The 15,246-nt window shown below is 39.9% G+C and overlaps 1 protein-coding gene across 1 annotated transcript in view; it reads left to right on the top strand.

Moving 5' to 3' along the window:
• Positions 1-15,246, top strand: part of Tafa4 (TAFA chemokine like family member 4) — a 137,549-nt gene that overhangs the window by 108,115 nt on the left and 14,188 nt on the right. Inside the window, exon 2 of the mRNA XM_035449032.1 lies at positions 8,881-9,036. Within this exon, the coding sequence (XP_035304923.1) occupies positions 8,881-9,036 (156 nt within the window). The remainder of the gene's footprint in view (positions 1-8,880; positions 9,037-15,246) is intronic.

The following is a 15,246-nucleotide window of genomic DNA, read 5'->3' on the forward strand; positions in this document are numbered from 1 at the left end:
CTCTACTTGGGCAAGAGGTTACTTATAGATGATTGACTCAGAGGAAGATGTAGCACTGAAAATCTTAGCCCAGGAAGGGAGATATCTCAAGTCCCTAGAGACTACTGAACAACTGTCAGGCAGCATGGCCACTTGGGTGTCCTCTCCCTAGTGGTTGCGTACTGCTTTTGTAACTTTGGGGATGGGGTTTGCAACTCTTGTTTTATTTATACTCCTTGATCCACAAGGGAATGCTTTAATTAGAAGGAAATGGTTATACAACAGTGGGTGTCTGTGAGGTACCAGAGGTGGGCATATACAGAAATCTGGCTACTAGATTGGGCAGTAGTTTGCATCATATATGACACCGAGTAACAGTAGACTGGAGTTCACAGGCAGACAAGGTGAGATTCTTCTCCAAATCAAAATTACTGTGCAGGTTCTGGGCCATTCTATCAACTGGGCTACATGCCTGTGATGGCTGGAAAAATTTCCCAAAGCTCTTGGAGGCCAGTGTCTATGCTGACAGTGTGATGGGTTTCTCGCATGTTCACCTTTCTTTGGTGTCCATCTATAGATGTGAGGTGACAGCTGTGGGGGAACTTCATTTCTTTTCCTGGGCTCTCTCCCTGACACTGAGTCTTATAAGGGTCTAGTCTCCCCCTTGCTGATTGCCAGCACTTTCTGATGAGGTCAGCACTGAGCATGGCCATCCACCTAAAGATGAGCTACCAACTTGTTTCTATGAGTCTTTATGGTGGGCGAGGCAAGTACTTCACACCCCTATTCAGTCATTTTGAATTTTAAAATGAACAAGGTGAACCTAGTTATTTTGTTCAGTTCACAATCTACCCAAGTTCATGGTGACGTCAATTGGTTTATGGGTGAAGTAATGACACTATTTATGATCGTTCTGTTATTAAACTCTGTCCTTACTACATGTCAGGTACCATTTTCAGCCTTTTACCCATGTCACCCTGTGTTCTCACATCAGCTTCTTGGCTTATTATTTTTCAGAGAGGAAAAGCAAGGTGAAAAAACATGAAATCATTTGTTGAAAACCTCACAGAGGCTAGGAGATGGCAAAGCAGCCAAACAGGAGTATGAGGGCATGGCAGTTCTAGGGACTTGACCCTCATACTGGGTTCGAGTTACTTCTCTGTGGTAAATTGCCCTCTGCCATGCACATTTGTATTTGGAAGGCTTTCAGCTTTAAATTAATCAAAACAGACATCTTTATATCTTATACTAGATTTATAACCCATTGGCATGCTACCATTTTAGAAGCATGAGTTCTGCCTAATCTTCTATCATTTTTTCTGAGGTTGAAAGTGAGGGACAGACCACTTGTGTTTCTCAAGAACAAGGCCATTTTCTAATACAATTTGGTCAATGTAAAGTCAATGGCAGACAGGCGATGAGCTACCAACAGTTTAGGACAAAGATCTTGACTTATAATCGGTATTTCCCAGTGTACTGAATGGCATCTAAAAAGTCAATTGACATATTTAGGAGCAAGTTTTGAAAGATTTCTCAGAAACCTTAGTGATGCCTAGAGGTTTGATTTGTTCAATTGTGTTTCTAGTGTGATACCTCTTAAGAGGAAGCATTTTGTCTCTTTTCAGCGTGTAAGTGATAATTACTAAGGGACAGGTGTCTGAGACTGCCATAACAAAACATCCTAGAATGGGTGGCACAAAGAAAAGGAATTTATTTCATCACAGTTCTTCAGAACAAAATAACTAGAGTTATTTTGTCACCTCTGCTACTTATAGACAACTTTTGATTTAGGACTTGCAACAGGTTGGCTCTAGTGAGGGCTCTATTCTCAGCTTGTCGGCAGCCATCATTTTTTTTTTTTTTTTAAAGTGCATACGGCCTTTATGTTTATGTGAGCATAGAGTGAGTTCTCCAATGGCTCACTTACAAGGACACAGGGATGCTAATTGGGACCTGGTCCTTAGAGCTTCAACATAAACTACATTCATTTTGCAAAGTCCGATAAGCATCGTCACATTGGGGTTTTGACACATAGATTTTAGGTGTCACAGTTCACTGTATGATAGTTTTGTAGTTTAGAGCACTTGCCAAATTCAGGAAGAATCAGTACATTGTATCTCAGTACAAAATCAGCTTATGTGTGTTCCATGAATCCAAAAGTCCAGTGTTCCTTAATGATGAGGTAAGCATTGAGCATTTAGTCATCCTATTAGCTTTATTATCTTTAGAAATAAAGATATAATATCTTTAGTTCAGTCTTCTATTTGAATATTATCTTCAGTCTTATAAATGATGGTATTCTTGGCAACAAATGGTAGAAACAATAGACTTCTGATTAAGAAAAATGATGGGAGGAAAGCCCTTAAATAGGTAGTATCTTGAATTATGGAAGAAGAAGAAAAAAATATAATTTATTAGAAATGATAAACTTTGGGAAATGTTTAGTTATATAACAAAATTAAGGCAAGAAATAGATGTGTGATAGTTAGTACTTGTTATTATTTTTATTTTTGTTTGAAAAACATTTACTTGTCAAATCTATGAGAGAAGAGTAATATAGTTATTCTTGCAGAGTATTCCAGGCAAATGACAAAATTTTCTTTGAGTAAACTTGGGAAGTACTTTTTGGACAGAGGAGGGAAGTACTTTTTGGACAGTGGAAAAGGAATAGAGCTGGAATCAGATTCATAAACTAAATTTTGCTGCATGGCTTCTCAGGGAGATGCATGTAATATATCCAATATGCCCTTCATTTTACATTAATTTTGTCTCACAATCATAGATGTCTGTAACATTCAACATCCCTCATTTTCCTGAAGGTTAGCCCCCTTTCCACTTAAATAAATCTCTATCAACTATTTAGTTGATGTTCTTTTCAATTCTTATGTCTTCCATATGACCAATAGCTCTGCATGGTATTCAAATAATTTTTCAATATAACTTCCATTTTCTTTATAAATTCTTCATCATGTGTAATCTTTGCATCTTAGAATGTCTTGGATAGTTACTGAGGTATTGACATACATCTGGACAGCCTCTGTTGTTGGTTGGGGGCTGGTTATTTTTCATGGTAGGCATATTTCTCTTCTAACAATTTCTAGTAATACATTTTTAGTAAATATACAGTAAGAGCCACCCATCCCATAGAGATCATTCTCCAGAAGGATAATATCTGGAAAACTGGGGGTAGTCAGACTATCAATGAGCTGCCCATCTTCCTAGCACTGGTCCACCTCTACTTGGATGGTCTATTCATTCTATCTTCTCAAGCATCTCTGTGAGGGCCCACAGAGACACACAGCTTCTGCAGACACACAGCTACCATTCCTAATTGGTAGCATCTGCCTATACTATTAGTTGCATTCTACTCTCCTTTCCTTTATAATACAACTTCTCAAATAGCTGTTACTGCACATAATTTTCTACTTTTTGCTTTACTCTCAAACCCATCCCAATCAAGACTTATCTCTACTTTCCTGCTACTTCTCTCAAGGTGACCTTCACATGGTGGTCTTTGTTTTATTTGGAGTCCCAGGAAGTTTGACATGACCATCCCCTCACCTTACAGCCCTGTGCTGGGCTCCCTTCCTGTACACCATGCCACTCACTCTTGCTTCCTCCTCCCCTTTGGGCCTCCCAACATTGAAATGATTTTTCATTCACTAGCTGTAATTTTTCCCTTTGGAGATTTTTATCTAGTTTCATGTTTTTCAATACCCCATATAAGCATGGGAAGTCTGTCTTAAGGCCATACTTCTCTCTCCCTTGAGCTCCACACACAAATATCCAAAGTTTTATTTGATTTTCTTCAGGTGTGTGTGTGTGTGTGTGTGTGTGTGTGTGTGTGTGTGTGTGTGTGTGTGAGAGAGAGAGAGAGAGAGAGAGAGAGAGAGAGAGAGAGAGACAGAGACAGAGACAGAGAGAGAGACACAGAGACACAGAGACACATAGACAGACAGAGAGACAGAGAGAGACAGAGAGACAGAGAGAGACAGAGACAGAGAGAGCTCTTAGGTCATTCTAAGCTCAAAATTTCAAGTGGTACCCCATCCCTCTTAGAGCAAAATGACACATGAGGCTCCATGTGACCTGCCCTTTCTATCTTCATTACTGTCCACTAACTTCCCCTTCTCACACAGCTTCTGTCACAAGTGAGAAGCTTTTCTCCCCGCCTTAATTTCTCACTTAACACTCTGATGTTAACTTGTTAAGCCCTTCCTATTTTAAATTGGCTCTCTTCTGGTTTTTGCTTCTTTCATCATTAAAATATAAAAGATCCACAGGTAGTTAACCTTTCTTTATGGTGGGCTTTGATGCTGTATTTTCATGTGCCTATCACACAGAAAATTCTAAAAATTATTTATTAAATAAGTATAGTTAAAAAGATAAATGATAGTGACTAAAGTGGTTCATAATTTTCATTAAATAATTTAGAATATATATATATATATATATATATATATATATATATTCTCACTTACTACACACACATGATAAAATGTGTAGCTCAGCTTTTGCGATTCTTTAAGTCCTTTCCTCTTTCCTTTCTTACATGAGATGATAATGCCCACGCCCACCTGTTTGTAAGATATTTCCATTTGGTATTACTACACATGGAGCCCAAGGTCACTTCCTTCTTTATTTCTTTGCCCTCAAGAGCTAGCAGAGAACCTAGAGGGGCTTGGTAGGTATTTGTCTCCCTAAGTATTGACCAAACGCAACTAATAACTACTAGAATATTCCCTTCTGTGTTGGTGTTTCCTTTCTTGAATAAACAGTTCACTTTGGGATAGGGTTAGGGTAAACAAATTAAGACTAATTTGCTGGCCACGTTTTTGCTGCAGGCACTGATGAGCCTCTGCGTTCATGTACTGAAATCTGGTGTTCACCATCTCTCTCCTCTGTTCTGCTTCCATGGAGAGAGATGCCAGAGAGACCAGGTCTACCCTAAATCAGTGTTTTCTGAGAAGATGGCTGGAGCATGAGACTTCTATTTGAGGGTGTATTTTCTAGTGATAGGCAGGAGGAAGAGGAGAAAGGATTCAACGGGAAAGGATGGTAGGGAAACACTAGGGAGAGGAAGCCTTACCACTCCATGGCTTCTATCAGTCCTAACTTTCAAGTATGTTTCCCACAAGTTCTTCTGTTGTACACATGGCTTTGTAGTTTATCAACTTTACAATGGAAGAGCCTTGCTGGACTGGAACAAATGAATATTTTCCCTGTTGTTTGAAATTTTTCTTAAAGGCATATTTAATAATAACCCCCATATGTATTTAAGCTATTTACTCTTCAGATAAAGTTAATCCACCCTCCATAGCAATCCTCAAGCAATCAATTTTTATTGCAAGGATTATCATAACCGCTTTAATAGTGCTATACACATTAACTATTCTGGTGAGTGAGAGAAGAGGCTTCTTGCATTTTATAGCCCTGTCAATATTTTAAGTCTTCCCCCTTTGAAAAGAAAATCTTTGAATGCAGTTTCAGAGGTATGGAAAATAATTACTTAACAGTTTCAAGTTTCCCCATGTTGATAACATGTCTTATAGAGCATTAGTAGCCACCTATTCTGTAGCTTCAGCCAACCCACTGCAGGCCCAAATAGAATAAAATGGCCAATACTCTCCTAGGGAAAAAAAAAGACCTTTTCCTTACTGATTTGCTTTTGAGGCTGGAAGTCCCTTTCTGCCCTTGGTCTTGAACTGAAGCTTTGCTTCTGGCTGAGTGTCTAGATGGTCAATTGCAGACAATGTACCTCTTTTTCCCTTGTGTATGTACTTTCTATCCTGCTTCTCTGGAGATCTTGCCCAATGTAGTGTTATAACACAACTGTAATTAGTGAATTCTATGTACAGTGCATGCTCAGTTCTTACATGGACACTTGCTCTGGAGTGTTTGTCTTCTATACTGGGAGACTGCAGAGGAATGAAGTAGTTTTTAGGAGAGATTAAGGTCTAGTGTCACCACCACACACTTTTTCAGAAACCATGGTGCCATACAAACACTATCATTGAGTAGGAAAGTAAGTTTTAGTAGGACGCTGACACGTGCTGTGTAAATGGTTGAGGCAGAGACACCATTTTCTCTTATCTTGCACAGACTGTGAAGAGGGGAGATTTAAACGCAATTCATGTATTTATGTGACCTTTGGGGGAAACAATTTTTGTATATCTTGTTAAGAAGTATAAAACTGGGCTAAAAATAATTCCTATCTCACAGCATTTTTATTAGCTCACACAGGATATTTGTAAAATGTTCACAACAGCGTCTGCCATATTTAATGAAATCTGAGATGTCATCAGTTCTCAGACATAATGCCACGTGGGTACTCCTAAAGCAGTGTCAATTATTAGTGTAGGATGCTATTTGTTATACTAGTTTCTCTTAGGTTAGAAGACTAAATAGTAAGTCTTTAAACCAAGGAAGTACAATAGATTGGTTTGTATAAGTAAATGCAATCTTGAGTTGGGCAAAATGATCATTCAGGGAGGCTAGGACAATTCTAAGTTTGGGTAGAAGATAATCCATTTGTGTTTGTGCGTAGTTATCCAAACAGCAACAGAGCACCAAGTGGAACATGTTATTACTGAAGGTCCAAATTACTTGTTAACTTTTCTGCAAAGTTACTAAAGCATATTTCTTTCATTTTCTAAATGAAGCATAGAGCTGCCTTCATTATGGCCTCTCTAGGATCATTTAATAATCTACTAGGGCTTGCAGCTTGGTGTGGTTAGAATGCTGATGCCCTTGCCCATTGTATGTGTTGAATCCCTAACCTTGAGTGCGGTTGCATTTGGGGTAGAGCTATAATATCTCCAATTTCATTTGCATTGATTTTAGCAGAGAAAATGGCAATCTTTAGTTCTCTGTGGCATATCACACAGACCAGATCTAGTTCCTTCTGAGGAGGGGTCACTAGAACATCTTTGCTTGCAAAGTTGTGTACATGGATCTTGTCAATAGAATTTAGGTGCTCATACCACAGTTGTCCCCAAGTGAGGGATGTGATCACCAGTGACAGAAGCTTCCTGATGTTTGGCATGCCAGGACACTGTCTCTGCTGTACACTACTGGTGATGAAAACAAACATGGTATCCATTCTATTCTGGTGTCTAGGGACTGCGGAAGTCAGGTTATTGTTAGTAATGCGACAGTATAGGAGGGGGTAGGATGAACTTGTGACACGACTAGAATTTGATGATGTTTGTGTAGACTCATGTCATGTATGTGTACATATGCACACTAGCAGAGTCCAAATCACTCAGAGTAGTGCCTAAGCCTACATAATGAAGGCCACAGTTTCTAAGTCTGACTGCTTCTTAAAAGTCATCAAGGCTAGAGAAATGAGGAGATCTGGGAAAATATGAGATATGCCTAGAATGTTCTTATGGGCAAGAAGCGTAGTAAAGTCTTTAAAGAAATAGAGACCCATGACAAAATAATCCAGCAGTCAAGTGCTCCTCTGCAGACTTGGAACAATTTGAATACTAATAGAGAATCAGCCTCATAACCATCAAATTAATGATTGATTCAGGTATAAATCATCAATGGGTTCCAGAATCAGAGAATTGGAGTTTGACAAACAAAATATATAGTTTCAATGTTTCTCTTGTTAAAATTTATATTCCGTTCTGAGAGAGAATAGAATTTCACAACAAAGCGACCTGGCAGACGCCAGGTTATTGAAGCTAACATTGTAAGAATGGGCTAGCAGGGCATCGTGTCTCCTGTGTGAGGAGAATATGGAGCTGCTGCCAGGGTATTCTGCTGAAAGCGAACGACTTGTGTCTAAGAAGACTTACCAAAAAAAACCAAAAAAAAAAAAAAAACCCAAAAAAACCAAAAAAAAAACAAAAACCCAACCAAAACCCCAAAAAAAAACCCCAAAACATAACCCCCAAACCACCAAAACCAAACCAAACCAACCAACCACACAAGCAAACAAACAAACAAAACCCCGAAGACAAAGAATTTTGTAAAGAGACTGCCATGCATTCTTTAAAAATGTCATGGTCAAGGAAGATTCAGTTTGAGGAATAGGCTCTGATTTAAGGAAGCTATTGGCATATAACAACTGAATGTGGGGCATAGGAGAGACATAGGACATTGTGGGGACAACATAGGACAATCTGTATGTATAGACATTGCACAACAGCATACATCAGAAAGAATTCTGACTAATTATATGAGGATGTCACTTTTAGAAAATACTTCGTGGTCTATTGAGGAGTGAATGAGCTGTCAAGCCTGTAATCTGACTGTTTGAGAGAACAGGTGAGACAGATCATGAATGACACATCAGACAAGCTCACTTGCAAACTGGTGAATCCAGGTGAGCAGTTAGTTTGCTATTGATGCTCTCACAAGTTGCCATCAAGTCAGTATCTCATCCCGAAAGTCTGGGCTTGGATGATTGGTCCCCCAGGCTCTTCTGACTGAGATATCAACAGTCAAGATATCAGCAGGGCTGCATTTCTTTAGGGGGGCTGTAGAGAAAAAAACAACTTCAGCCTCATTCAGGCTATTGGTTAATTAAATTCATGTCTGATCAGATGGATCAGACATAGTTCATCTACATGATGTTTCCTCCATCTGCAAGCTAGCAAGAGTCTGGGTCATTCAGGATCTGCTCATCTAAAATCAGCAGTCTTACTTATTCCAGCAGCACCTCTTGGGACACATCATGGATGTAAAATAACAAGAGTTCAGGAGCTGAGTTTCTGGAGAATTCTGCACCTTTTTAATTCATTTTATGTTAATTTGAGATGTCATCCAATGTAAATACTACCAAGATACATAGCATAGCAGGAGGGAATGGGTAGTCACAGCATTACTAAGTTCTTGTTGATCTTGCCCACTCTAACAGCTCCTGGTCTGTCTTCTCTCTTTATCTACCAGGCCACCACCTAATCAAGCAGGGCACCTGTGAGGTGGTCGCCGTGCACCGCTGCTGCAATAAGAACCGCATAGAGGAACGCTCTCAAACGGTCAAATGTTCCTGCTTCCCGGGCCAGGTGGCTGGCACGACTCGGGCACAGCCTTCATGTGTTGAAGGTAAGGGAATTTCTGGTCAGTCTTCCTGTCTTCCTAGTACTTCAAAAGTGCTGAACATCAATCTGTAGAAATCCAGGCTGCTTTGAGGGAAGTGCCTGTCCAAAAAGTTGGCAGAAATCCAAGCTTCAAAAACTCTTGATGAATAAGCCTTTAACAATCTCTCTCTCTCTCTCTCTCTCTCTCTCTCTCTCTCTCTCTCTCTCTCTCTCTCTCTCTCTCTCTCCTCTTCTTTCTGGGTAGTTGTGAAGGCATGCTTTAAAGCCACGTTGCTCACCTGTTTCCACATTGCCACTTAGACCGAATACTTCTTTCTTCAGTCCCCCGTTTGTAACTCCTACTGTTGTTATGGAATTGGTCTGGGATTCTCTGTGGATACCCAAATATTCATGGAAGCTCAAGAGCCTTATCTAAAAATGATGGATTGTGTTTACCACCTGTGTCCATGCTCTTGTATACTTGAAATCGTGTCTCCTATAATCTTTAAGACAATGTAAATATTGTGTAGTAATTATTTTCTATTTTATGGAGACAAAATTCTGCATGTTTTCAGTCACTTATGCTTAAAACAATGCAATTTCTATCTGATCAGTTAGGTCTAAGGATGTTTAGTCAATGTATATAGAGAGGTGACTATACTTAGAACCGATAGTGTGGCCTTTTACTTTCTACTTAGTGGTACACAGTAATATCCACCTTATAACTAATATTCTTTTCATTACTTCTAGTTTCTCATGTTTTAAAATTTATTTTTTAAAAAATTTCATGTGTGTGAGTGTTTTGCTGGCATCTATGTATGTGCACTATGTGTATGCAGGGCCAGTGGAGGCCAGAAGAGGGTGTCAGGACCCCCATAGTTGGATTTTTGTGTGGGTGCTTGGAACTGAACCTGGGTCCTCTGCAAGATCAGCAAGTGCTTTTAACCATGGAGCCATTTTCTGGGCATTGCTTTATTGTGTTAACAAACATTTATGAAAGTTCCTTGGAGCACCTTTTCTGATAATAGTTTGGGATCATGTATTATTCTTTGATAGTCTCCAAGTCTCTAGCAGAGTATTGTACCAATAGCTTGTGTGTGGGAGAGAATGTGTATAAAATGAATGACCATTGATGGTTGTAGGTAGGCACCTAGGACTGACTCTGAGTCCCATGGCTCTTGTAGCAGATGCCTTGTTGGAAACACATTTCAGTGTTGGAAACACTGAAATCCCATGGAGATTTCAGTCCCCATGGGAAGAGGTATATGGCACTTGCTCCACAGTTGTCTGTAGGCTTCATGAATCTGATCATCACAAGCTCAGGAAACTTTGAGATGCCAGCTGAAAGGCCAGCTGTGAAGGCACCAACAGATTCTTAACACTGTATCTTACTGCACAGTCAGTGACAATAACTGACCAAACCCCCAAACACAGAGACACCCCCACATTTATGCACTGGGTAGTCACAGTTTTACAATGAACCTCTCAACTACCTTTCAGGGGAACTTTCCTCTCTATAATTCCTTGTCGATTGTATTGCTGAATTCAGACTTTGTAAGGGTGACATGGTACATACCCCGTGTGCCTTAGTTAGGGTTTCTATTGCTGTACAGAGACACCATGACCACAGCAACTCTTATAAAGGAAGACATGTAATTGGAACTGGCTTACAGTTTCAGAGGTTCAGTCCATTATCATTGTGGTTGGACGGGATGGTATGTAGGCAAGCAGTGTGGAAGAAGGAGCTGAAAATTTTATGTCTTGATCAGAAAGCAATGGGAAGTGAACTGAGGCCCTGGGAGTGACTTGAGAATATATGAGACCTCAAAGCCCACTCTCAGTGATACACTTCCTCCAACAAAACCACACCTCCTAATAGTGCCACTCTTTGTGAGCTTATGGGGGCTATCTATATGCAAACTATTACCTAACAGACACACTTTATTCTGCATGCACACCCTGGAAATCATAGACAGTACAATTTCTGCAGTGCAGTATACAGATCTTCATGCAGTATGGCATATGGCAAGGTGAATAACCTTATGCTAAGGCCAGGAGCTTTCACTATCATCTACATGAACCTTTCCCTCTTTAAAGCTCTGTAGATTTGATAAAGGATAATAGACCCTTGAAAGGGATAAGGATCTTAAACGTTTCAAAAACAAAACAACCTGGCATTAACACAGAGACTCAGTGACTGCCCCTTCTTCAGTTTTGCATGTCAGGGGAGTGCTTCAACAAGGGAACATTTATAACACCCCACCCCCACCCCAAGTCTCAGAGGACATTATCAAAGAGGAGGTGGAAAGATTGTAATAGCCAGAGGTCAGGGAGGACAGGAGCCAGAGAGCATCTTCTGGATGTGGCAGGACCAGTGCACTCAAACCCATTAGATCAACCCCAATCAGCATTCTAGCATGGACTCAGTAGGGAATCAGAAACCTCCATCTCTACCTGAGGAGGAGCTCCTAACAGTTAATGGCTTCTGAGGGAGGGAGAGTCAGTGTTTATAAAAAGAGTGGCCAGTTGTTGATCTACCATGTTCCAGAGGATGGCTTCACACTTGTGCATAGGTTGTACAACCGGGAATCAGTGAGTTTCCAAAAATAGCAACAAAGTTTGGAGGGGTAGGAAGGTAGAGAGGGTGGACTCAGAATGAGTGAGGAGTGTTGATGAATATGATCAATATGCTATTTTCAAAGCATTAACAAAAATATTAAAATGATATTTAAACTCACCAAATTACCCTATCCTCAACCAGGACCATAGAGAGCATTTATCTTTTTCATTTTACTATTCTAAGTCCCATGTGTTCTCTCTCCTTCTGTCTCTTACATCAGTTTACCCTTTTCCATCCCCACACTTGCTAATTCCTTACTCCATGGGCCAACATATATTTTGCTTGTCATCTAGTTTCCACCCCACATCCAGAATAGATTCTGTAAAAACAGAGTGGACCTGTGACTCTCATGATAACACCACACTTAGCAATCAGGCTGTAAGATGAGCTTCGGATTCTGTTCCAAGATCTCACTGTGTCTCAATTCCTCTGCCTCAGCCAACACAGAACATGTTGATTTCCACCCATCTCTGGTCCAGGACATACGTTTGGCTTATTGAATTCAGCTGTACCCTCCCATCTCTTGTATCATTTTGTTTCTCCCTGTACCATTTTTTTTCTGTAAAACCTTTCTGTGTGCATACCCTCATAATAGTCTGCAAGCAGTATTTTCACCTTCTTGCACAGGCTGGCCATGGACTAGTTGTAGCTTGACAGAGAAGTGACTCATCCTAACTAATCATCGTAGGTAACAGCTACCTTTCTGTGGGCTTGAAACCTCTTCTAAAGGAAGTGGTGAATCATAATGTGGACTATTTTTGTATTCTGTCTAGTCTAGCATCTTTGGAGAAAAAGTTTTACATGTACTATTTTGCAGTAGTCAGCACTTTTAATGGTACTTGCAAACTAGTGACATGATGATGATTTCTGTTGCCACCTTTGTAGAGGAAATATATGAATACCCCAAGTCTCCCCCACAAAGAAAGAATATGAATGCCCCCAGTTCTCTTCCCTCCTCAGTTAAAAATATAAATACCCCTATCTCTCACTTTCATCCTTGGAATAACTATAATATCTAGTTAGTATATTTTTGGGTGTACCTATAAATTTTAGAGATAGGGTGTAGATTGCAATTATTAATGTATGTTTTGTATAGTTTTTTAGGTCCACCTACTTTCTTCTATCAGTATTGGATCATACGTATGTGTATTGATCTAACTTGGCTTTTTATCAACTCCACAGAATTCTATCAAAGGGATTGGCTGTAACTAAGCTATTCCTCTATTGATGGGTGGTTTGGATGTGTCTATGGCAAATTCAACACACACATAGGCCAGCTACATGACTGATCTTTTAAGCATTTTAGGAGCAGTAAGTGATGGCAGACAATCATTTATTTGGCATTTAACGACAATTTATGAAGTTCTGTTGAGCAGGACTTTCTGTGTTGATACAAATGTTCTCTTTATCAAGAGAAATGATGATCCATATGTGGCTAGTGTAAGTTGAAATGGGCATGTCTGGCACAAAGCTTTATATTAGATAGTACACCATTTGATTTATATAACATTCATGGCCAGAGACTACCAACCAAGCAGTATCCCAAGAAGAATCGATTGTGTCATCTTGTTCTGTTCACCCATACCTAGCATTCCTTGGTAAATAGCCCTGTTCAAGGGACATTTATTGGATCCAAGTCACTGAGGGAGCACAGACATTGTAAGCTTTAGTTAGGTGGCACATCTGTTTCCTATCCACCCAGCCATCTATTCCTGATCTGAATATTTCCATTAGGGCTTTTTAGCTTTACCTGCTTAATCTTTATCCCATAATAATTATGCAGCATCATGTTAATTGGCGTGTGGTTAGACCCATTCTCTGCTGATATGTCCTTCTTATCTTATTTGTAAATAAGAGTAGCGAGAGGATGTAAAACGCAAAATTCACTTGAATTTACATTTAAATTAAAACAAAGGCATGGAGATGTTGGAGCAGGGCACTAATTAATGTTGACACAGAAATCGGAATATCCTTTTGCATTATTGTTAATCCACACCACAGATACTTATCTGGGGCTTTCATTGCTTTTCTGTAAAAGCTTAGCCTTCATTAGTTAAATACAAAACTTAGATATTTTTACCCAATCACCCAGTTTTTAAATTACAATTAGCTCTGAGTTATTTAAATTCATCTTCAATACACATTGGGGATTTGAAAGGAGGAAGGGGAATTATTCTGAGCTGTGACTCTTTGTGTCCCGAAACAGACAGTTGTTCTGTGGGTAAGAGTTCTTTATTTAAAATCTGTACTGGCATATACAAGGCTATTTTGTGATGAAAGCAGTGTTCTGCACATTTATCAAAACACAGCCCTATAGAGATAATGCTGACTGGCTTTTTGATAAAGCGAGATAAATGTGTACTACAAGAAAGCTTAATTCATTTTGTCAAAGCAAATACTTTGCAAATATTGGATTTAAAACAGATTAATAAGACAAAAGCTCTGGGATGGAAGACAGTTTTTTTTAAAGGTATATTTTAAGTCTCTTGATAAGGTTCTAATTTTTCTGCCTTTCTCACTTGTGAGGACTGGTTTAACTACAGAAGAGAGTTACTATTTGGGCCTGACAGTTCTCAAGGCTCTGGGAGCTGTGTGATGAAGCAGGGTCTCTCTTTATGATGTGTTCTCACTGGGTTTGGTGTTTCAGTTGGGTTTATTCTCTTAGCCACTGAGTTTCTGTCAAGGGCAGTCAGGACAATGGCAGTGAAGCTCACTTCTTACAAGCACCTTGGGGGATGGTAGGAGTTATATCTTGAGTCTCTTGGATTATTCATCAAGCTTTAATTGAACTCCTTGATGTTGGCCTTATCCTACATGCTAGGAATAGTGTAACAATGGACTCTGGTACCATTTCCAAGAAGCCCATAGTACCCAAGGAAAGAGAGACATAAACTCTCACAAATGCAGGATTCTATGGCAGAATAGAGAAGGTTAGCTATGGATCCCATGAGAGACAGTGGGTCTTAACTGTCTAGGTAGGAGGTGAAAGGTTGGAGAAGGCAAAGAGGCAGCACAAGGTATCTGTGAGTGGTTGGGCAAGCATGCATATCCGAAGGCTGGAGGGACACAGAGCCCAGGATATTGAGGTGGTATTTCACCGATTCTGGGAGTTCACATTTTAGGACAGTGGAGGAAGCAGACTGTGAGCCGAGCTCACTGGGACTGCTGAAAGGGAAAGCATGGTCTCTGCTTTTGAAAGGCCCTGTTCTCAGCACATGTAACATAGTGAGCCCAGGATTTGTGTTTCTATGAGTGAGAGCAGGTGTGCACATACAAATTTTAGAAGTGCTGCCTTATCCATAGTAGGTGCAGGAAGGAAAACAGAATAGAATTGATATGACTTTTACTGTGGATTAGGATTCCACCCACCAACCAAAGCTTTGGACAGATCTAATACACTAGAAAAGCCTCCTTCTGTTTATTTGCTGAATTGGCATACAAAGTATTAAATGTCTATGACTGAGAAACATGGATTTGTGCCCCTTGGGAACATTGAGCAGGCTTGGGAGAGCATCTACTCATCTCTGTTATATAGAGGCTACAGATGGACAGATGTTGCCAAACAGTTTATAGTGCTAGGGTAGACTGCACAAGAAAGAATAATCTGGCCTCAAA

Source organism: Cricetulus griseus, chromosome 8 (assembly GCF_003668045.3).
Source record: "Cricetulus griseus strain 17A/GY chromosome 8, alternate assembly CriGri-PICRH-1.0, whole genome shotgun sequence".
Lineage (NCBI taxonomy): Eukaryota > Metazoa > Chordata > Mammalia > Rodentia > Cricetidae > Cricetulus > Cricetulus griseus.